Source organism: Pagrus pagrus (assembly GCF_965226575.1).
Source record: "Pagrus pagrus genome assembly, chromosome: 20".
In the NCBI taxonomy this organism is placed as follows: Eukaryota; Metazoa; Chordata; class Actinopteri; order Spariformes; family Sparidae; genus Pagrus; species Pagrus pagrus.
Genome location: NC_140207.1, coordinates 1,833,695 through 1,858,107, shown reverse-complemented (window position 1 = coordinate 1,858,107; position 24,413 = coordinate 1,833,695). Strand labels below are relative to the sequence as shown.

Sequence of the window (24,413 nt, the reverse complement as noted above, 5' to 3'; positions counted from 1 at the left end):
TAATAATCCACAATTTTTATAAATGCAGGTTTTATTAGTGGTTTTATTTTGTATAAGTGCTCTCTTTGTGCCTTAAAGGACAAACTAATTAAAACTTCATTAGCTTGATCAATCATTATTGATTAATGTCTTTATTATTCTCATGACTAATCAATTTAATAATTTCCTCCAAAATTGACAGGAAGTTGTGAGGATTTTATTTAAAGTTTAAGATTTTAATCCAAACATATTTACAGTTTTTATAGGAAACAGAGAAACGCAGCAAATTCTCACATTGGAGGAGCTGAATTTGGAGAATGGTTGTCAATTTTCTTTAAATATATATATAATAAATTAATGATTAAAACTGAAGAAGAAAAAACTAATAGATTATTCACTTCAGCTCTGGCGATAACGCTCAACAAAATAAAAGACCTCGGGAGGGCTTTTATTGTGAAGGCGTAATGTAGCCTCTGTGACGCAGTTCCTGTTGTGCTAAAGTCCACTCGGCTGTGAAACACCTCAGTGAGAGCGTCTCTACCTCGTTTATCCTCTCCGTTACTTAAAAACCTTCGTCACTGACCCGTTAATCATCTTTTTGTACCCTCTGAAGTTTATACAACACTTTTCTGTACGTGTCACATCGCGAGACTTTGTTGTTGGTCTCGTTTTTAGGACGTTTCTGTCGCCAGATCTGCCCCCGCAGCGCGCTAACGTTAGCTCAGCGGCTAGCCACCATTCACTCTCCAAGGAAACAATCGATTAATCGTTTTTGTAATCATGGATCAAACAGGAGGCACAGCAGTAACACCAAAGGTAAATATGTCTCCTGGCTGGTCGTCTTCTCCTGGTGTGTCACGTATTTATGTGTGTTGTTCGACTTCACGAAGTCAAACCAGTTAGCTAGCTTCTGTTAGCTTCTGTTAGCCTTCTGATCCAACATGGCCTCTGACAGTCTGCTCCTTAAAAGGCTGAATGTAGCTCGCTGTGAGCGGACACATCCTCAGCAGCTGGGTGCCATGATTGGAGATACTTTGGCACAAGTTACACATTCAAATCAACTCTTTATCTGTCTCAGACACGAGAATGATGACCACAGTGCTACTGACCTTAAATTAAACCCCTCATGTCTAAATCTCAAAGTGCTCTTAATAGTTGTTTTTATTCAAAACTAAATATTCTCTCTGGAAACAAATAGCACAGCTAGCAGCTAACAGTTAGCAGCTAACAGTTAGCAAGATATACAATTCAGTGTCTCGTACAGAAATAGGTCAACTGACTGTCTTCAGCAGGTTTAAGGTTGTCTTTTTGCCATGCTGTGACATGAATCTTATTTTCAGACCATCATATTGTTGTTAAGTGTCTCGATGTAAACATCCTCAGTTTAAACAAATATATAAATATAGTAATTATGAATAATGTAGTTGTGGGCGTGACCCTACAGGCATGTCAGGACATGTCTGAGTGTCTCCTCTGAGTCACTTCTTTTATTGTCTCTGGTCAGTTATGACTCAGTTTATAGTTTAATAACAGTGTAGATTGTAATTAAGTAGATATAAACCTAGAAACATGAAGACAATAGTTATAAACACTCTACAACTTATTTTAACTCCGTACATATTTTTTTTTTAGAGTAGGAAGTCATTGTCTACAATCAAAATACAATGTTTCTTCAGTACATTGGTATTATTGGTTATTGTGATGGTTTTTCTCAGAGTATCTTCAAAAGTCAATAAAAAAAAGATTAAAGCATTGAAATATGTCATTAACATTTTTATCAAATTTGACTACATATAAACATAAAACACAGCGATCCATATGATGTTTAAATGCAGAAACATGAACACAATATTTCTCAACACTCCACAACTTATTTGAACGTGAAATCACGCTGGGACAACATGAGTCAGCAGGTTTTACACTTACTTGTGGAGTACATGCAGCTCGAGTGTGCATGCTGTCATTAAAGCAGAAGGAGGACAACAGAAAGGCAAAGATATTCTGACTTTCCTGGACGTTTTTCAAAGACTCAACTTTCCCTCATATTGTTAAGTTGATAGCAGCATTTATTTCAGTTAGTTTTATGTGACAGTAAACTGAATATTTGAGTTTGTAGGTTTGACACATCAGAAACTGTCACATAAGGCTTCAGGAAGAAGACATTGTTCAATATTTTTTCCAGTTCACTTCAGATCAAAACACAACCTGCAACTAACCAGGAAAATAATCTGCAGTTACATTCATTAATAACTTTACTGATACTAAACGGCCGCAGTGTCGCAGGGTTCACAGACTCAGTTATCAGCGTGTGAAACTTAAGAACCGTGGATGTTTTTCAGCAGTGAGCTGTGTGTTCAGAGTTAAAGGTGTTTCACGAGGTGGATGTGTGTTTTCCTCCAGAGCCCGTGGGGTTCGGCGGCCCCGGCGGCTCCGGCCTGCTCTCTGGCTGATGTGATGAGCGAGCAGCTGGCCACACAGCTGGACGAGGAGAACAACGCCTTCCCTGCGCTCACTGAGTAAGGTTCAAGTGTAACACTGATGCTTCACTTCACCATTTTGTTTTTGTACTCGGGTCTTCTGAATAACAGACTTCTTTTGGGAAACTACGAAGACTGTTGATGCTGATTAAACATACCACGTGGTACCAACACCGTTATTCTGTTAGCTGACACATTTCATACAAATGTTTTTAAGCAAAGGAGAGTCAGTTTTATTTATATATTCTCTTATCATTTAAATGTATGAACAGATTTTATTCTGCAACTTTCTACCAGCTCTGTAGATTAGGTCGGATAAAACAATGTTGGCCGACTAGCCAAGGAAGCTAAGCTACGGAAACTGTGTATAAAAACGACATGACTGAGAGAAACAGCAGCCCGGGGGAAGAGCGATAATGATAATGAAAAGTGATTTTTCCTCTCCGTCCTTCAGCCCTGCAGCAGATCTCTTGTTGTCAGACGAGGCTTCTGATACGACCAGTGACCTGATGCTCGCCAAGATGCTGCAGATGCAGTTCGACCGCGAGTTCGATGATCAGCTCCGCCGGGAGGAGAAGAAGTTCAACGGCGAGAGTAAAGGTACGGCCACAATACAATAAAGAGCAAAATACAAGATTCGATGAGCACAACAGATCAAAATAAATATTAGGAAGAGGAAGAATAACGTGTGAGGTTCTGTTCTGATGTTTGTGTTCAGTGTCCATCTCCTTTGAGAACTACCGGATGGTCCATCCGTATGAAGACAGCGACAGCTCCGAGGACGAGGTGGACTGGCAGGACACAAGACACGACCCCTACAGAGCAGGTAACATGCCTACAGTGGTTGGACAAAATAACAGGAATGCAGTAACACAGTAACATACAGCCCTGAGTAACAACTTCATGTTTTAAAATGCACATGTGGTTTTAGCATCCATCCTGAGTGATCGGATCTCAGATGTATTCACCCGTCTGAACAGCCTCTGTGATCGCTTTAAGTTTAAATCCAGCTCAAACAGACTCACAGCTCGTGTCCATGAGGTGATGATGACACAAACTGTAAATCTGTGTGTGATTGATCCATCAGATAAGCCCCAGACGACACCCAGGAGAGGCTTCACGGGGAAAGGCAAGAACATCACCACCAAACATGACGAGGTGACCTGCGGCCGCAAGAACACGGCGCGCATGGACAACGTAAGACGGCCTCGCGCCCTCTGATACTGACTGAGCATTTGTTTTTTGTCTCCTAAAACATATTGATTCCTCTCCTCCTCAGTTTGCTCCAGAGGTCCATGTCGGTGATGGGCTGGGGATGGACCTGAAGTTGTCCAATCAGGTGTTTAACTCTCTGAAGCAGCACTGCTACAGCGAGCAGAGACGCAGCGCCCGACTGCACGAGAAGAAGGAGCACTCCACCGCTGTACGTAATATACAGCACTCGCACACAACGTAGATGAAATGAGGAGTTCATCTGCTGCCTCACGCTCCAACTCTCTTTCTTTCTGCTCAGGAACAAGCAGTGGACCCTCGCACTCGTCTGCTGATGTATAAGATGGTGAACGCCGGTGTGTTGGAGAACATTAACGGCTGCATCAGCACAGGAAAAGAGTCCGTCGTCTTCCACGCAGACGGAGGGAGGTGAGTGGATCAGCAGGAGGTCAGAAACATGTCTGACAAGAAAATACCTCGAAAAAGGTCCTCAGGGAAAATCTACCAGCTGAAAGCAAACTGTGTGTGTGTGTGTGTGTGTGTGTGCGTGTGTGTGCGTGTGTGTGTGTGTGTGCCTCAGCCTGGAGGAGCAGCCTGTTCCAGATGAAGTGGTGCTGAAAGTGTTCAAGACGACGCTCAACGAGTTCAAGAACAGAGACCGCTACATCAAAGACGACTATCGCTTCAAGGAGCGCTTCAGCAAGCTGAACCCACGGAAGGTCATCAGGCTGTGGGCCGAGAAGGAGATGCACAACCTGGCCAGGTGAACACACACCTCCGCCTACTGGTGCTGCTGGTCTCACACATGCTGGTTCTACTTTTTTAAAGCTTTTTAAACATCCTGTGGAATAAAAACGTATAACTATAGCTATGATGCAAAGTTCATCCTGAGCTACTGCTACTGCTACACTCCTCACACTGTTTCTTCTGCTGCTGCCAGCTCTAAACTCTGTAGTTATTATAAATATACCATCATGTTAATGATACTGAAATCTGATGTGTGTGTGTGTGTGTGTGTGTGTGTGTGTTCAGGATGAAGAAGGCGGAGATTCCCTGTCCGGAGGTGGTGCTGCTTAAGAAACACATCCTGGTGATGTCGTTCATCGGTAAAGACCACGTTCCGGCTCCCAAACTGAAAGACGTGGTGTTGAGCTCCGAGGACATGAAGAACGCCTTCTACCAGGTCCTTCATGTACGTACACGGGACTGCAAGTACGACTCTGCGTACTCACGATGTGTAGTGATGCTACAGTACAAGTAGTAAACATCGTATCCCCTTTAATCTGTCTGTCTGCAGCTGATGCAGCTCTTGTATCAGGAGTGTAACCTGGTTCATGCTGATCTCAGTGAATACAACATGTTGTGGCACGAAGGGAAGGTACGTGTGTTTTAACCAGATCTCCCTGGTGAGGCTGGTTTCCTTCAGTTTCTCCCTGTTTCTGCCTCCTCCGTCCGATCCTTCTGAAACTCTTCCTTGTTTTTCTCTTCCCTTCCAGCTGTTCTCTCTCCTGCTTTTCCTTCCATATTTCACCCTGATTCTTCTTTTCCTCCTGGTATCTGTGCTCTTTTCTTCGTTTCTTTCTTTCTTTGTGTTTTTGCTCCTGAAGGTCTTTAATGAGGTTGTTAAACTGCTGCCAGTTGAACAGGTCTGATAGCATGTGGACCTGAGGTCTGGTGGGGAAAAACATTTTGCCAGGAAAATCTTTAGATTTATATTTTGTGTGAAACCAAAAAACAGAATTTGGCGGGTGATTTTTTTTTTTCACAAATAAAGAAAAATGTCCTGAAAACATTTTTCACTTTTTTAACTTTAACAAAAAAAAATTGATTCATTTTGTTTCAAGTTTTCTGAGAGAAAAAATGTCAAATAAATAAATAAATAATAAAATAAAAATTCACTTCATTTCTCAAATGAAAAAAAAAAACTCTGCAGTCTCATTTAGACGCTTGTTAGCAGCCGCCGTGTTAAAGGATAAGTACCGTTTTTTACAACCTGGACCTTATTTCTGGCAAAAGATATGGTCATTTACTCACCCAGATAACTTTGGTGTCATTCGGCGTCGTTCGGACGAAATTAGATCCAGTGTAGCGGCGATATATCCATATAATGGGAGAGACGGGGCAGCGACACACAGCCTCTATATAACGCATTATCTGCCACGAAACTAGTTAATTTCATCAATATTTTGTTACGATATGCTAGCGCTATTAGCCTCTGAGTCCGGGCTCGTCCGTTATCAACATCCGGGGTCAAACTAGCAGCAGCAGCTACAGGTAAACAAGGCGCGCTGTCGCGGGTGCGCGCGCAGCTCAGAGACGACATCTTCCAGGTCAGAGGTAGTAGATCAGCCTACAGACCCCGGATGTTGACAATAGACGAGCCCGGACTCAGAGGCTAATAGCGCTAGCATTTCATAACAAAATATTGATGAAATGAACTAGTTTCGTGGCAGATAATGCGTTATATAGAGGCTGTGTGTCGATGCCCCGTTACTCCCATTATATGGATATATCGCCGCTACACTGGATCTAATTTCGTCCGAACGACGCCGAATGACACCAAAGTTATCTGGGTGAGTAAATGACCATATCTTTTGCCAGAAATAAGGTCCAGGTTGTAAAAAACGGTACTTATCCTTTAAGACACGTTAAGCAATTTATAATTAAACTGTGGGAGGTTTGATGATGTGTTTTTATATTGGAGAACAAAACATGTAAACATGACGGCTGGTTTCAGAACTTATTTCAGGCTTTTAACCCAAAACCAACTCAAAAACTGAAGACAGAGACGAGGGGACAGGAAGTGCAAAGATGTGAACTGATTTCAAGGTTTTCAGACTTTGTTCCAGCCGTCGTCGTGCTGTAACTGTTCTGGGTTTAAAGGGTTAACTCGTCAATACTCTCCCTCTGTCATGAGTCAGTGCTGCTCTAATGTGTGTGTGTGTGTGTGTGTGTGTGTGTGTGTGTGTGTGTGTGTGTGTGTGTGTGTGTGTGTGTGTGTGTGTAGGTGTGGCTGATAGATGTCAGTCAGTCCATCGAGCCGACCCATCCTCACGGCCTGGAGTTCCTCTTCAGAGACTGCAGGAACGTTTCCACGGTAACGGCTAATTTAATCCTCATTGTGCGGCGCTGGTCGTTCACAAAGATCCAAAAGAAGAGTGGATTATTTCTTTTAAACATTTTTACACCGAGTTCAGTCTGATTTCTGTGACAGTTGTAGTGAAACAGGTTTATTTTAACATGTTTTAGTTTCTGTCTCTGTGGCTGGACATCATGTTTGAACAGTTGTTTTAATTCATCAGGAACATTAAAAGTCTTCACAGAAGTCAGAAAACATATTTAGTTAACTCAAGTTCAGATTGAAAAATTCAAGTTCAGAGAAAAGTGTTTTATTTTTTCAAATTTTTCTGAATAAAATTCACTGAACAAAAGATCTCCTGGAAACAAAAAAACATTTTCTCACTCTTTAAAAAAAAAAAAACATTTTCCTGGAAGATCTTTTTTTTTTATTTCACCCAGTTTGACAGAAAAATAAGAATTCCTTGGAAAAAATAAAATTATCTCCTGGGGAAAATTTGCTTTTTTTTTTAATAATTCATAATTTCTTGGTTTTAATTTTTTTTCACTCAATGTCACAAAAACATAACTAGACTAGAAAACTAAGAACCAGTTCTTCAGTCAAGTTTTCATGTTGGTTTGAGACAGCTGATTAAAATCCAACTGTGTGTGTGTGTCTCTGTGTGTGTGTGTGTGTGATGCAGTTCTTCCAGAAGAGAGGTGTGAGCGAGGCGATGAGCGTGTACGAGCTTTTCAATGCCGTCAGCGGACTGAACATCCCAGTCGGCGCCGAGGAGGAGGCCGAGTTCATGGCTGAGGTAACACACACACACACACACACACACACAAATTCAACAAGTTTCACACATTGAAGAAAATATATATTTTCTTCAATGTGTGAAACTTGTTAAAAAAAAATTCTTCCAGATTTTTTTCCACAAAAAAGACATTTTAGGAAATTTAGGAGAAAAACTTTTTTTTCACTTTTTTTCTCAGTGTGAAACTGAGCTTGACGATGTAGGAGAATTTTCTTTCCCCTTTTGTGTGAAACAGTAATTTTAAAAAATGTCAGGAGATTTTCTTTTTTTTTTTTCAATGTGTGAAACTTGGCAGAAACTTTGATTTGTGGGTGAACTGTTCCTTTAAACGCTCCCTGTGCTCTCTGACAGATCGTGGCGTTGGAGAAGAGGAACGAGGATCACGTGCAGAAGCGAGGAAAGAAAACGTTCCCCGTGGCCGCTGAGGACGGCGATCCTCCTTTAGAACCCGACGCTGACGACTAACGCCGCCCGGCTCGCTCTCTCTTCACGTTCCCACCGTGATGAAAACGCTGTAAAGAGGAGATAAACGGAGGAGGACCCCGGCGCCTCCCCCTCCGACCCGCCACCACCCTCTGACCCACCCACCGACTGCCTCCTTTACTCAGGCAGGACGGAGCGCCTCCTCCTGGCTGCAGGAGGAACGAGTTTCACCGTGTTGGATGTTGAAGTCGGAGCGTCCTGAGCTGCTCAGAGGCACCAGCAGGGTTTTCTGAAGCTGAGGCCTCATTTCAGATCCTCCTGCTGACACGGGCCCTCACTGATGTTTGTCTTTTAGTCCAGCGGCCTCTCACACAGGACCGCTTCTCATTAAAGTTCTAGTTGTTGAGGTTCTGAAGATGCCTCCAGAGTCGGGCTTAAATTTGGGGAAATGAGGGTTAAATGATGATGAAGACTAAACACTGGTCAATGTGATGGTGAGGAAAGATTAATGAGTTAAAATAATTAAGATTAAAGGGTTAATGGGTCTTCTTGCAACAACTCACCTCTGGAGAGATTTCAGGTGCTGCATAAATCAATCAAACGTTTCAGGACGACATTATGGAGGACTAAAACTGCCCAGATAAATAAAGCATTAAGTAAATGTCTCAATACATTATGATGCCGTCAAATGCACCAAGAAATAAATAATAACTCGTCTACTGCTGCTTTAAAAATGTAAAATAAATTATGAATAAGTAAATAAGTAAATGAATTCATACAAAAGTAAACGCTTGCAGTAAATACCTACATTTATTTTGAGTATTATTCTGGTTCATGTGTTGACATGATATTTATGATATATTGTATTTATGTTTGGTTTTGGCAGCATCAGTCCTCCATATAATGAGGCACAAAACACAAAATACATCAAAAACACTGAAAAACAACAGTAATAACGATAATTAAACAGATTAAACTAGTTTGAAATAATATAAAGATTTGATCCTGAACTGTCTTCATCTGTGTTGCATCAGTCTGCTCTCATTTTTTATAATTAATATTAAATTAGTTATTAAAGAGTTTTTTCTCTCGTCTTTTCTCTGTGATTCACCACTGATGTCATTTATTCTGCTCAGATCTGTTGAAGGGAACAATGTGTATGTAGCGAACAGTCGAAGAGAAGAAACTGTTAGAAAACACCTGAAGGTTTGTTTGTTTCTGTGCTCGGGGTCACCTGTGAGGGGCGGAGTCAGAGGTCACAGTGCAGCGGGGGGTTATGAAATGTTTGGTAACTCTTGAAAATGAAGCGCAGAGAGATTTCATCACTGTCGGATTAAAGTCGTTAAATGTGGACGATGGAAACTGTTTGTGTGTTTGCAGTGAAGCGATGATCAGGAAGCTGTTAGTGTGACGTGCTGCGGGACGTCGGCGTAGGTTGTGTGATTTTCATCTTAATGGATAAAACATGAAGGTTTCTCTTCACATCATGTTGATTTTAATGAAATGTGTGTGTGTGACTCGGTCTGCGGACCAGCGGTGACAATAAAGACTGAAGATTAAAAAACATTTGTATGAGACAAATATTTGGACCTGATTCCTCCTGAACCTGAGCGTGGACAGTAAATAAAGACATGTTTGTGTTTCATCCACAGACACAAGACAAGTGTGATGAAATCCATGTGCACTGGCCAGAGTGAGCTTCCTCTCAGTGAGCTGTACATGCAACATGAGTGTGTCTGCTGTAAGACTGTCCAACACATGGACACAGGAAGTGGGGGTGCTGAGGGGCCTGCAGCACGCCCTCAACAAGGCCTTATAAAACCATCAGCTGAGTGATGAACGTGTGCTGTGTGACTGGATCTCACTATATGCAAAGAAACACGTCCACGTGCCAAATTTACAAGAAGGCCCAAATCTTTAAGAAGTCGTCCCAGTCAGAGTTTCTTCAGACTCATCAATGATCCAAACTGAGCAGTTTTCAAAGGGAGTCTGGTGAATTTCTCTCCTCTTCATCTCCTGGCTGTTGCTGCCTGCAGCTGCTGCGGCTGCTCTGACCTGTATATACGTCCTGTATCGCTGTTACAGTCTGAGTCTGCACAAACTTCTCAAATGTTGTCAGATGTTAGAAACTATTTGCTTGAAGTTATTTTGTAGTGAGTAGAAACGTCCAGCTTCCCTGGTCACAGCTACAATAAGACACACAGCAGTGGACATGAAGGAGGTCTGATGGGAGATTCAACAGCAGATACAGAGCAGACGTGACCTCAGCTGCTAGTTTGTTGCTTTGGACAGCAGGCGGCGCTGCTGCATCAACAATGAGCTGAGACTCAAACACAACAGTGTGTTTTTCACACAGTCACACAGGGACACGAGCTGGACTCAAACCTGTGACACGGACACATGTGATAGTGGCACTCACACATTTACACAGAATTTAAGGGGAAACATGATTCTCCTGCATGCTTCTGCTACTTTTCAGCGCAGCCATCAGGATTATATCTAAGAAATAATATCAGACGGCACATTCACCACTTTACCTTTTACATGAAGGTGATGTGACTGTTGCAGTGAACACACTTTAAATACACAGCAGGCTGCACAACTAAACACACAACAGACTCACATATTTTACTCGCCACTACATTTGCTCCAGAGCTGAAGTTTGTCTGACAGTGATCTGAACTCAGTTTGCTGTGTTTGGTTTATCTGTTAGTTTGAGCTGTTCCAGCAGAGGGAGGTCATCATGGAGACACCTGAACAGAAAAAAGTACACATGTGATTTCCATTAAATGACAAGAGGAGGAGCAACACCTGAGAACAGGGCGGGGACATGAAAGTGAAAGTGTTCAGACTCCATTTTGAGTCAACAGAGCAGCAGGTGGAGGAAAAGACGTCTGAGGCAGGGTGAGTTTTATTTCTACATTATTGTTTTACAGTCAAAGTCTCTGATTCATCTGTGAGTACAGTGGGATTGGCTACAACATTCACATTGAACAAGAGACAACAAGCTCATATTTAAAGAAAACTGAGCAGAGGCAGGATGTTTTTTACTGTGTGCGTGTGCGTGTGTCTGTGTCTGTGTCTGTGTGTGTGTGTGTGTGTGTGCGTGTGTGTGTGTGTGTGTGTGTGTGTGTGTGTGTGTGTGTGTGTGTGTGTGTGTGTGTGTTACTTCCTCCTTCCTCAGTCTGGGTTGAGCCTCTTCAACAGACTTTTCTCGTGACTCTTGTGCTCTGAGCTCAGTCAGTGTTGTGTTGCTTATTTCTCAGACTGACTCAAGTCCAGAAGACGACAGCAGTTTTGTTTTATGAATTTTATTGTCAATATTTTGTCTGCCACTTCAGCTTCACCTGACAAAATAGTTCAACAGTAAAAGTTTTCACTAATAAAGCCTCGATTAAAGTCTGTGTTATGGACTTGGACTTCACTGTTCGCTCATTGAAGATATTGTGTTGTGCCAAAGTAGATCCTGTACTGTCCTGTTGGTCAGAAGGATCCAGATTGCTGTTTCAGTATTAACATATTTTGTTATAACTTAACACTAAGAACTAGATTCTTTCAGACATTTAACCTCCGATATTTAAAAGATGAAACCCAGTTGCAAAGACACAAAATGTTTTCTGTAGAAATTTCAAGTGAAAGATTCCAGAACAATCATTTGATTAGATTTTATTTACATCATTTCCAATTTAACATGAGTTGTTATAAAACTTGTTTGTATTTAAAACGTATTAAAAGCTGTTATTTATTGTACGACTATTCAACACATTTAAAGTAGACAAAACAATTGTTGTCAAAGTGACCTCACTAAAAACCTGAGCAGTGATCCAGGTACATGACAACAATAAAGACATAACGTCTGCAGGCAGGAAGTGGAGACTTTGAGTGGACAGAGCAGGACATCACACTGAGGGACGTCCCTTTAATTAGACAGAGACATGGCCGATCTTTGTAAATGTCACTTTTGTTTAGCATCACATTGGGTGATGAGTCTGCAGGCTTCACCATCTCCATTTTACACCCTCCTCCTCTGCATCTTGTTTCACCTGTTTGTCCTCCTTGTCTTCATGTTGTTCTCCTTCCATGTGCTACATATTTACCTCAGTGCTTTCTGAGGTGCAGAAGATGAGTGATTGTGTGGAGGAAGAGGAGGACGGAGCAGAGTCTCCAGTCTCCAGCTGTCCGTCTATGAAGAGTGACCCGTCCAAAGAACCACCTCAGAACTTCAGTGATGAACCTGGACCCTCAGACACACAGTAAGAAGACTGCCATGTTTTTAATCACCAAACTGTCAGTAACAGCAATTTGTGTATTGACATGAAATAAATACAAGCATGTTGGTGTTTCCAGAAGTCAGTACCACAGACGGAGAGAAGAGTCTCCAGTCTCCAGCTGCCTGTCTATGAAGAGTGACTGGTCCAAAGGTTTTCCTCCAAACTTCAGTACTGAACCTGGACCCTCAGACACACAGTAAGAGAACTGATACTAACTTCAGTTTATATAATTAAATCATTACCATTATATGACTGTAGTTGCCCAAATATAGGACAAAATCCTTTTTCTGTAAATTACATTTTAAAACTTTGTGACTTGTATTATACGTAGGGACGAGACAATTATGTGTCAACATCAGATATTCTTCTTGAGTACACCGGAGTGTTGCATCATGGGGTGTAGCCTAAATATTGTTGGCTAGTGAGATACTTCAAGTTCATTCATTGTTTGTCTGTTAGAGAAATTTAGTCTTAAAAGTGTTTAGTTTGCTCAGTTAAACCTTCAGGAGTTTGATGGCTGATGCAACGTGTTTTGCTGCGATGGAAGAATTACTGATGAATGAAAACGAGCAGAAGTCGTCCCAATGTCTTTACTGCAGATGATCAAATGATCTGTTAAAAAGACAAGAATCACAAGTTTCACTGAATGTCAGGATGAGGAGCACCAAGTATTTTACAGATAGATAAATGACACAAATGAGGGATTTATGTTCTGCTTTAATCACAAGTGAGGATTTCTTCTATATCTTTGCAAAGGAAAAGGCTCCATTGATGAGGGCTGGAAGTATCTCATGGAAACTGTCCCAAAATCTTCACTCTGACATTGTTTTTATCTTCATAAAACCTTTTTTATCAAACACAGTTGTTGAAAAAGGAGGAGGGTATATTGTACTAAGCGTGGCCATGTACTTTGTCCAGTATGGTTTAAGTTTTTAATAGCTGCTAATGAGGTCATGTTTTGTGCTCCTTTTTGTTTGTGTAATAAAATTTCCCATTAAAATAAGTTTGTTCACTAAAATGAAATGATGCAAACTGCTCCACTGTGACTCAGACAAAAACAAACTGTTAGTGATTGGGAGTTCAGTCCAGATTCAGAGCTTGGAGAAGACATACTTATGTTTACAGTCTGTCTTCTCTTTTGTCAGACTGATCTGTGATTTCTAATCTGAGGGATTTTCCTTTATCTCTTCAGGAAGACAGAGGGAAGTGTTTCTGTGGAGGAGCAGCTGTCCTGCTGTCCAGTGTTAGTCAGTCAGACCAACACTGTACAAAGTAAGACTGTCTGCTGATGTCTTCATGTCTGAAAACAGGAACTTTTTGATTTAATCAAGAGTCTTGCTCTCAATTTAAACCCAGAATATTTTCTTCTCTTTCAGCTGATAGTGTTCTGCAGGAGGCTTCAGATGAACATAAGATCAGTCTGAGGAAGAGATGTGAACATGTGACTGAAGGAACTGAAACAGGAAGTGATGAAACAGGAAGTGGAACCCTCCTCAACAGGATCTACACTGAGCTCTACATCACAGAGGGACAGAGTGAAGAGGTTAATACCCAACATGAGGTGAGACAGCTAGAGACAGCTTCCAAGATGGAGGCCCTCCATGACACTCCAATCAAGTGCAGCGACATCTTTAAAGCCTCACCTGACCAACAGAGACACATCAGAGTGGTTCTGACCAACGGCGTCGCTGGAGTTGGAAAAACCTTCTCAGTGCAGAAGTTCACTCTGGACTGGGCCGAGGGCTCCGAAAACCAAGATGTCAGTCTGCTGGTTCTGTTCTCGTTCAGGGAGCTGAACCTGGTCAGAGATGAGCAGTACAGTCTTCTCAGGCTGCTCCATGTTTTCCATCCAACATTACAGAAGGTGACAGCAGAGAAGCTCGCTGTCTGTAAACTTGTGTTCATCTTTGACGGCCTGGATGAAAGCAGACTTTCACTGGATTTCAAGAACCATGAGGTCGTGTCTGATGTCACACAGAAGTCATCAGTCAGCGTGCTGCTGACAAACCTCATCGAGGGGAAGCTGCTTCCCTCGGCTCTCGTCTGGATAACTTCCCGACCTGCAGCAGCCAATCAGATCCCTCCTTCATGTGTTGACAGGGTAACAGAAGTACGAGGCTTCACTGACGCCCAGAAGGAGGAGTACTTCAGGAGGAGGTTCAGTGATGAAGATCTGTCCAGCAGAATCATCTCACACATCAAGACCTCCAGGAGCCTCCACATCATGTGTCTGATCCCAGTCTTCTGCTGGATCACTGCTACAGTTCTGGACCACATGTTGACCACAGACCAGAGAGGAGAGCTGCCCAAGACCCTGACTGACATGTACTCACACTTCCTGCTGGTTCAGACAAAGAGGAAGAAGCAGAAGTACAATGAGGGACGTGAGACGAGTCCACAGGAGCTGACGGAGGCTGACAGGGAAGTTCTTCTGAAGCTGGGGAGGCTGGCGTTTGAACATCTGGAGACAGGAAACATCATGTTCTACCAAGAAGACCTGGAACGCTGTGGTCTTAATGTCACAGAGGCCTCGGTGTACTCAGGAGTTTGTACAGAGATCTTCAGAAGAGAGAGTGTGATCTTCCAGAAAACAGTCTACTGCTTTGTTCATCTGAGCGTTCAGGAGTTTCTGGCTGCAGTCTACATGTTCCACTGTTACACCAACAGCAACACAGAGGTCCTGGAGGCTTTCCTAAAAGACTTCACACTCAGGGACTCAAAACCACAGTCTGTTTTTGAGAAGATTTCTAGGTTTTTTTCTGGCCCATCCCTGGATGACTTCCTGAGGAGCGCCATGAAGAAATCCCTTGAAAGTAAAAATGGCCACCTGGACCTGTTTGTCCGCTTCCTTCATGGCCTCTCTCTGAAGTCCAACCAGAGACTCTTAGGAGGTCTGCTGGGTCAGACAGGCAACAGGCCAGAAATCATCCAGAGAGCCATCAACAACCTGAAGAAGATGAACAGAGATGATGTCTCTCCTGACAGAAGCATCAACATCTTCCACTGTCTGATGGAGATGAACGACCACTCAGTTCATCAGGAGATCGAGGAGTTCCTGAAGTCAGAGAACAGATCAGAGAAGGAACTCTCTGTGATCCACTGCTCAGCTCTGGCCTACATGCTGCAGATGTCAGAGGAGGTTCTGGATGTGTTGGACCTGAAGAAGTACAACACATCAAAGGAGGGACGACTGAGACTGATTCCAGCTGTGAGGAACTGCAGGAAGGCTCGGTGAGTCCAGATGTGATTATCAACATTATAAATCAGTGTAGATTAGCAGTTTAATTCTTCAGATATACAAACTATAAAATAATTAATTTTGAAATAGCGGTTACATTTTTAAATACAATTGTGATTATTTTTAAAAAATGTTTCACTTACCATGAGTGCAACAATGTAGATGTTTCAGTTGGATGTGTTTATAGCTGTCAGGTTGTTGAACTCAGTTATTCCATTTATTTCTAATGATCATTAAATTTGACAGTTTTTCTTCTATTAATCGTTCTTTGGGTGATAGAAGAAACCCTGGTGAAACTAATGAAAGAGGTTTTTTAACCACTATACTGAAGAGTTTAAAATAAGATCTGTATCATTTTTCATGTGATGTTTCTAAAGTCCTTGAGAATTTCTTTCATGCAGTTATTGTTCTCATTATGTCGGTTTAGAGACATTTCACAGTGAGCAAATGGACCAAAAAGTTCCAGCTCAAATTAAAGCTTCTACTTTACCTTTTATACATGACATGAGGTTTCTGTCTGAATTGACTCTTATTTAGTTTTAATCTTTATGTATTTTTGTTCTGTAGAATCAGAATCAGCCTTATTTGTCCAAATATGTGTTGACATACAAGGAATCTGACTCCAGTTCATCATTGCTCTCAGTGTAGTTACACAGAAGAGACATACAGCTGAAAGGAATACACCAAAACTGAACCAACAACTAGATGAAACGTGAAGAATAAAGAAGTGTATGTGGTCAGGACTGCAATGTCCAATAGCATCTGAAAAGACAGTAGGTGTATAAATCAAAATCACCAATGGCAACACCATAAAAGTGTAAATCATATAAGTCTTTATAGAAGTCAACTGTTCTGAATCACATCTGTATTAGCTGGCAAAATATTAATCATGTAAATGTAGATTTCTAAGATGGTTTTTCAAACTTCAAACTCATCCATGTTGAATTCAGGAGGTGCACGATCATTCATCACCATGATTTGTGGAGCCCACATGCTCGACACAAGACGTGCGATGATGTTAATTGTGGCACTCTCAGCCTCATACTAACACTGTGTTGGCATAAACTAATATAACTTTTTGGCCAAAGACATAGGATCAGATCACACTGACACTGTGGACATCATGGAAACCCAAATGTAACTACAGTTTCTCTTCCTTCATCTGCAAGATTAAAATAAAACAAAGATTTAAAGTCTGCAGGTTTTAGAGAGTGATCAGAATAACTGTTTCATGTCAAACACGGATAAGATGAAGGTTTGCTGAACCACTGATGTAAATAACAAATGTCAATCAGAACAGAATGTTTCAAACTGTTTTAACATCAAATGCATGAAGTAAATATAAAGTGTCCTCTTTCATAATAACATTTTTCTAATATCTGTGTCATGACAGACTGTCTGACTGTGGACTCTCAGAGACTCACTGTGAAGTTGTGGCCTCAGCTCTGAAGTCCAACCCCTCCCATCTGAGACAGCTGGACCTGAGTAACAACAGCCTGAATGATTCAGGAGTGAAGCTCCTGTCTGTTGGACTGGAGAGTCAAAACTGTGCTCTAGAGATTCTGAGGTCAGTTCATTGTCTTGTTTTTCCATATATTCAATTCAAACCCTTCACTGAGACTTTAAAAGTTTAGTTAATTAACTCTAAAGATTAGCAGCAGCATAAATCTGAAGAAATGTCAGTTCTTTGAGACATTTTCTGTGAATCTAAATGGCTCCATCCTGTGGTGTTCAGAGGAGGCTGCACTGAATGACTTTATTCAGTGTTTTTATTTTATTTCTTTATTTCATTCAGTTTATTTCTGTACTGTGTGTGTGTGTGTGTGTGTGTGTGTGTGTGTGTGTGTGTTGGAGTAGTCAAAAGCATTCAATTAAATCAAAACTGTATTTAAATTTGATTTTTTCATTACATTTATTTTCTCCAAATGAACAAACCTCTTGGCCTTGATCTGGCTCCATATCCTTTCAGCATCTGTCCTATTTTGTCAGGATTCTGTGAGTGAATCTGACAAAACACTGGTAATTTACTAGAAATAGTGTCGCTGCTGTTTGTGATTGTGTTTTTCTGTATTTGTTCCTCAGAGATGTGCAGCAAACACACACAGGCACAGACCACAGGCTTAAGAAAACCCCTCCCCACATATAATCACACAAGTCTATGGTCCTTTTAACTTCATTGTTACAGAAGAAGCAGCGTCCTGCTTATCACATAAAAGGCTTCATGTTATCAGTTCATGATCTTTATTATAAAGATGCTCTACGTGTACGTCTGATTAGAAAAGAGCCGAGGAGCAGAATTTAAGCGAAAGACATTTTATGTGCTTGAAATGTTACATGTTGACTTTTGACCACTTTTGTGGACTTAGTTTGACTTTTTTGACTTGAAGACTTACATGAAGTCTTTTTACTCACTCTGACGTGTCAGGATATAACCTTTTTGATTAAAACTGCATTAAAATATCATGTGATCTGCTACTTCAGTGCACGCTAACAACAAATATTACTGGGACCATAATACAAATTTGCACACCAGCTTTTTTAATATCCAAGAATTCAAATCATAAACTCTACCACTGACTTCCTCAGTAATGAACTGGACACATTTAGGCACCTTGAGTAACCATATACTTGTTTTGTCACTTTGTGTATTTTAAGTGTTGAACCTGCATCCTGTTGGGTTCAGGTGTTTGGAGTTTCCATTTTCTAAACTTCTTCATTCTGAACCTTCTTCAGCTCTGAACAGATTATTAAACACTGAATGATTTCAAGCAGGAACATTGTCTTCTAAACTTACATCATTTATTCTTTATTCAGATTGAGTCTCTGCAGTTTGTCAGAGATCAGCTGTGCTTCTCTGGTCTCAGCTCTGAAGTCCAACCCCTCCCATCTGAGAGAGCTGAACCTGAGTCACAACAAGCTGAAGGATTCAGGAGTGAAGCTGCTGTGTGATTTTCTACAGAGTCCAAACTGTAGACTGGAGACTCTGAGGTCAGTTCACTGACGCTGTTACTACTAACTAATATTTGAGTTTCCATTCATACATAACTTACATTGATAAAGTTATAGATTTCCTTTGGTTCATATTTTCAATTTTCTTGAACTAAATTTCTTCTTCAGTCACAAAAGACTTCTGTTTCTTCAAGAAACTGTAGAAAATGTTCAGTTAGTTGTTAAAGTTAATTAATGTTTGTAATTTAATCTGTTAACAGAAGAACTGAACTAACATTTGATTTAAATTGATAAAGTTGAGAAGCTGAAGTAGAAATATTTAGATTTCTGTTGATGTCAGTGTGTTTTCACAAATAATGTCTAATCATTGATACTGATCCTACAGAACACACACAGATCAAAGCATATTTTCAAAAGAAGATGTTTAAAAGAAAATTCAGTTTTTTCTCCTCTAATAACAGACCTGACTGAGATCAGCAGCATGTTAATAATCTGTGTTGACATTAACAGCTGTATGAATGTTGTGCTGACATGTGGATGATGTCTGTAGAAGGCGGATGATGATCCACAATAACACAATGACAAAGTTACTCTACTCATTTTAGAGAAAAGCTCATTGATGAGGACACAGTAATGTTGAGCTACACATTTAAAACCTGAACACATCTGATTGGATTATAAATTAATTTCTCCTGTTAATATCTCAGGGTGTGACGAGATCTCATGTTATTAAAACGTGTTTGACATTGAACTCGAAATTAACATAGAAGATGCCCCGCCACTTTTAAATCGTTTGTGTGGCAGCATTTTGGTACCTGATGGGAACAATAAATGGCCACAGACTGACAGACAAGACACAAACAATATGTAAGAACTGTAAGAAAATAGTGCCGTCTTACAAGATTTATTGCATACGCTGTATGTGTGAATTGTTGTTGTATGTGAACAAAAAACCGAATAAAAAGATTTATATAAAAAAGAAAATAGTGCCGTACACCGCGGCTAACACGAGCACTATGCAAAGACACCTACAGAACCACCACAGCTCTCTACTAAAATCAACTGTGCCTGTGAAGAAAACACTTAAAGGCCGGACAACACTGACAAATGCTTTTACATCTCAACTTCCACAGTCAAGTGCTCGAGCCACAGCAATAACCAAAGACATCAGTGTTTTCATTGCAGCTGACATGAGGCCATTTCCCACGGTGGAAAACTGGCGACTCCTCCACACATTGGAATCAAAGTCCACCATCCCAGTGGTCCTGAACCTCTACACAGATAGCATACCTTTCCATCCCTGCTACCTCCGCTCCAAGTGAGCGTGTCTTTTCAACTGCAGGAGACATAGTTAGTGTCCAAAGGTCTCAACTGCTGCCAGAAAACGTAGACATGCTCATATTCTTGAACAAGAACGTGACCATATCTTAGGCTGGGCAGTGTAGTTGTAGCCAGCTCTCAGCTCTGTATCATGCTTGGAGGGAAATCATGTCAGTCTCTGATTGCACTTTAAGTATTGAGAGAGAACTACTTTGATTATTGTTTGCACTTAAAACAAGAAGACTAAGAAAAACTTAGTGTTATTCATTTTTGTTATTTATACTGTTTTTATTTTTGACTTTCAGTTTGTGGAGAGGAGTTCAGTTAGAAGGTCACACAGCTTCAGTTAGAAGTTAGAAGCTCACACATAGTTCATGCACAGTTATAAGGTCTGAAGAGACTCATGAGAAATCCTACAGGAGAGAAGCCAGTCAGTTGAGTTTGTGGTGAAACCTTTTACAGTTCTTACATATTGTTTGTGTCTTTTACTGCATATGATAATTCATACTCAGTCACAAAGTAGAGCTGGAGTCACATTCATTACAAGATGATTACTAGTTAAAACAGTTCAAAATGGACCTGCATTGTTTTGCATTTTGTGACTTATTTTAAAAAAATATTGCTAAAATCTCGTCTCGTTCTCATGAACCCAATATCGTGTATCGTCTCATCTCGTGAGCTTAGTGTATCGTCACGCCTCTATTAATCTCCCATTGTCATAGTGATACAAATCAAAAAGGTCTTGTCAGGTTCTGTGTGGGGGTATGTGTCGTGGCACCTGGCAACCCAACTCAGAGGGAGAGTTGAGCATGTGCAAACAACCCTGCCTGACGTTTGCCACTCGTCCCTGTGTCACTAATGCTCTGCTCCACTCACTTTGTCCCTGAAAATGGGTGAAACAGGTGCCAAAAAGAAAACATTGCTTCCAAAATTCACATAACTTTGTGTGAAACTTTCCCCTTTATTGATAATTGTCTCCTCTCTCACTTGTGTGGGACACGCAGGAGGCTGACGTGCTGCCAAGTGCTACCTGCTTGTTTTAGGTGTCCAACTGGGCTGTCCAGACAGAGCGCCCCCTGCTGTGGTCCTCCATGGCCAGCTTATGATTTCTACTGATCCTTTTATGGAGCCAGATGAAAAAAATAAAACCTCAAATATGAAATGATAGAAGTGAAAACTGAAAAGAAATAATTTATTCAACAGAAAATCAGAATTAAATCCAAATCATATTTAAATTGAAATGAACCTTTTCCTTCACTTATTTTTATTTTGAAAATGTTTTTGATTTTTTTATGATTCAAGATCAAAACTTGAACTTTCAAGTTCAAATGTTATTTTTCAATACATTTATTTTTTCCAAATGAACAAACCTTTTGGCCTTGATCTGGCTCCATATCCTTTCAGCATCTGTCCTATTTTGGCAGGATTCTGTGAGTGAATCTGACAAAACACTGGTAATTTACTAGAAATAGTGTCGCTGCTGTTTGTGATTGTGTTTTTCTGTATTTGTTGCTCAGAGATGTGCAGCAAACACACACAGGCGCAGACCACAGGCTTAAGAAAACCCCTCCCCACATATAATCACACAAGTCTATGGTCCTTTTAACTTCATTGTTACAGAAGAAGCAGCAGCGTCCTGCTTATCACATAAAAGGCTTCATGTTATCAGTTCATGATCTTTATTATAAAGATGCTCTACGTGTACGTCTAATTAGAAAAGAGCCGAGGAGCAGAATTTAAGTGAAAGACATTTTATGTGCTTGAAATGTTACATGTTGACTTTTGATCACTTTTGTGGACTTAGTTTGACTTTTTTGACTTGAAGACTTACATGAAGTCTTTTTATTCAGTCTGACGTGTCAGGATATAACCTTTTTGATTAAAACTGCATTAAAATATCATGTGATCTCCTACTTCAGTGCACGCTAACAACAAATATTACTGGGACCATAATAAAAATTTGCACACCAGCTTTTTTATTATCCAAGAATTCAAATCATTAACTCTACCACTGACTTCCTCAGTGATGAACTGGACACATTTAGGCACCTTGAGTAACCATATACTTGTTTTGTCACTTTGTGTATTTTAAGTGTTGAACCTGCATCCTGTTGGGTTCAGGTGTTTGGAGTTTCCATTTTCTAAACTTCTTCATTCTGAACCTTCTTCAGCTCTGAACAGATTATTAAACACTGAATGATTTCAAGCAGGAACATTGTCTTCTAAACTTACATCATTTATTCTTTATTCAGATTGTGGAGCTGCAGTTTGTCAGAGATCAGCTGTGCTTCTCTGGCCTCAGCTCTGAAGTCCAACCCCTCCCATCTGAGAGAGCTGTGGCTGGGCTACAACAAGCTGCAGGATTCAGGAGTGAAGCTGCTGTGTGATTTTCTACAGAGTCCAAACTGTAGACTGGAGGCTCTGAGGTCAGTTCACTGACTCTGTTACTGCTAACTAATATTTGAGTTTACATTCATACATAACTTACATTGATAAAGTTATAGATTTCCTTCGGTTCATATTTTCAATTTTCTTGAACTAAATTTCTTCTTCAGACACAAAAGACTTCTCTTTCTTCAAGAAACAGTAGAAAATGTTCAGTTAGTTGTTAAAGTTAATTAATGTTTATAATTTAATCTGTTAACCGAAGAACTGAACTAACATTTGATTTAAATTGATAAAGTTGAGAAGCTGAAGTAGAAATATTTAGATTTCTGTTGATGTCAATGTGTTTTCACAAATAATGTCTGATCATTGATATTGATCCTACAGAACACACACAGATCAAAGCATATTTTCAAAAGAAGATGTTTAAAAGAAAATTCAGTTTTTTCTCCTCTAATAACAGACCTGACTGAGATCAGCAGCATGTTATTAATCTGTGTTGACATGAACAGCTGTATGAATGTTGTGCTGACATGTGGATGATGTCTGTAGAAGGCTGATGATGATCCACAATAACACAATGACAAAGTTACTTTACTCATTTTAGAGAAAAGCTCATTGATGAGGACACAGTAATGTTGAGCTACACATTTAAAACAAGAACACATCTGATTGGATTATAAATTGATTTTTATCTCCATCATTTATTCTCTATTCAGATTGGAGAGCTGCAGTTTGTCAGAGATCAGCTGTGCTTCTCTGGCCTCAGCTCTGAAGTCCAACCCCTCCCATCTGAGAGAGCTGGAGCTGAGTTACAACAACCTGAAGGATTCAGACATGAAGCTGCTGTGTGATCTGAAGGAGAGTCCAGACTGTAGACTGGAGACTCTGAGGTCAGTAGAGGGTTGGAGTCAGTTCATGCTGGTTTCAGCAGTATTGTACTAAACACAGTATCAAAGTAAAGATCCAGTATTTCCTGCTTTCCTCAGTGAAGCTGTGAGAGGAGAACGGTGACAGGCTTCATGATTGGACAGAAAGACAGAGAGAGAGCAGTCAGCCAATCAGACGAGCCAGAAGCTTGTTGTGATCGTGTGTTTGAGTTGATGTGAAGACGACTGTTGTTGTTGTTGTGTTCATGTCTACAGGAAATACAGCTGGATCACAGCTGACAGCATCACAGGATGTATAGAGACAGTGTCCTCATTCATCAAACTGTCGGAGCATCAAATCTGATCTCAAAGTGTTTGTTCTCTCATTTCAACACTGAACAACTGATCAGTTCATCTTTGTCACAGCTCTCAGATCAGTCTGACTGAAGCCTGCAAATCACTGGCTCTTATGTCAGAGAACCATCATTACATTTAGTAACCATGTGGTCTGTATACGGACCAGAACCTCTGCTGAAGTCCACAAACCACAGCTGATGTTTTACTGTTCAGTGTAGGACCTTTAACGTTATATTTATATCTGCCCATGTGTCATTTGATTTGTCCAGATATTTTTATAACAGACTCCATATTTACATATTTGTCATGTGATGTTTCCAAAGTAGATGAAATATTTAAATGTGAGTGAGACTCTGGTTTTTAACAGCAGTAAATCATCATTAAAGTGAGCTGTGAGTATTCTCTGTTTCTGCAGTCATGATGCGTTCAGGGACTGTCAGCAGTTTATTTCCACTGTGTCCTTCAGTGAAACCTGCAGAGTAAACACACTTGATGTCCAAAGTGTCTGCAGGTCTGTGAGCTTCACTCCAACACGTTAACATGAGAGCTGACAGGAAGCTGGCTACGCTACACAGCCGCTCCACTTGTGGTCTGAACACGACTGAAGTCCTGCTGGTCTTTATATCACTGACTGACAGCTGATGGAGGGAGTCTCTGTAAACACTCATTTATCACTTTACTGTCTCTCTGCTTCTCTCATCAGATGGAGGTCTTATCCAACGTGAGAAAGGTGGAGGTGTTGAGAGGATCAGCTGTGTCCTGATGATCCAGAGAGGTTGAAGCAGCACCATCAGCTGGTGGGTGGAGAGGCTCTGACTGGGCCGTGTTACTGGGAGGTGGAGTGGAGAGGAGAGCTTCATCCAGCAGTGACTGACAGACCAATCACAACAAGTGGAGATGACTGTCAGTGCTGCAGTGTGAACTGCTCTGAGATCAGCTCCATTGTCACACACAATGTCCAGTCCAGCATCGTCCCTGTGTTCCTGTGGATGTGACAGAGTATCATCAGTGTATCTGGACTGCTCTGCTGCTGCTCTGTCCTTCTACACAACAAAAAG

At 40.9% G+C, this 24,413-nt stretch overlaps 2 protein-coding genes across 2 annotated transcripts in view; both read left to right on the top strand.

Annotated features, from left to right (window-relative positions):
• The first annotated feature begins 464 nt into the window (after positions 1–464).
• On the top strand, positions 465–9,532 carry riok3 (RIO kinase 3 (yeast)). The gene is made up of 13 exons (XM_084340068.1): positions 465–795; positions 2,380–2,495; positions 2,911–3,056; positions 3,175–3,282; positions 3,544–3,653; positions 3,736–3,879; positions 3,970–4,097; positions 4,249–4,431; positions 4,701–4,860; positions 4,966–5,046; positions 6,676–6,765; positions 7,430–7,543; positions 7,895–9,532. The coding sequence occupies exons 1-13, from the start codon at positions 760–762 to the stop codon at positions 8,006–8,008; spliced, it is 1,530 nt and encodes a 509-aa protein (XP_084196194.1). The 5' UTR covers positions 465–759; the 3' UTR covers positions 8,009–9,532.
• A 2,277-nt stretch (positions 9,533–11,809) lies between these two features.
• Positions 11,810–24,413, top strand: part of LOC311249799 (uncharacterized protein) — a 39,066-nt gene continuing 26,462 nt past the window's right edge. Inside the window, exons 1-8 of the mRNA XM_084341115.1 lie at positions 11,810–12,219; positions 12,314–12,433; positions 13,430–13,509; positions 13,614–15,468; positions 16,869–17,042; positions 18,290–18,463; positions 21,997–22,170; positions 22,849–23,022. Of these exons, the coding sequence (XP_084197241.1) occupies positions 12,047–12,219; positions 12,314–12,433; positions 13,430–13,509; positions 13,614–15,468; positions 16,869–17,042; positions 18,290–18,463; positions 21,997–22,170; positions 22,849–23,022 (2,924 nt within the window). The 5' untranslated portion in view covers positions 11,810–12,046. The remainder of the gene's footprint in view (positions 12,220–12,313; positions 12,434–13,429; positions 13,510–13,613; positions 15,469–16,868; positions 17,043–18,289; positions 18,464–21,996; positions 22,171–22,848; positions 23,023–24,413) is intronic.

What these genes read in the sequence shown, in the direction of transcription:
- riok3 (XM_084340068.1), top strand. Translation starts at nt 760, where the DNA reads ATGGATCAAACAGGAGGCACAGCAGTAACACCAAAG. An exon ending in GCCTTCCCTGCGCTCACTGA is followed by an intron (nt 2,496 to 2,910) that starts GTAAGGTTCAAG and finishes TCCGTCCTTCAG; the next exon opens with CCCTGCAGCAGATCTCTTGT. An exon ending in AGGCCGAGTTCATGGCTGAG is followed by an intron (nt 7,544 to 7,894) that starts GTAACACACACA and finishes GCTCTCTGACAG; the next exon opens with ATCGTGGCGTTGGAGAAGAG.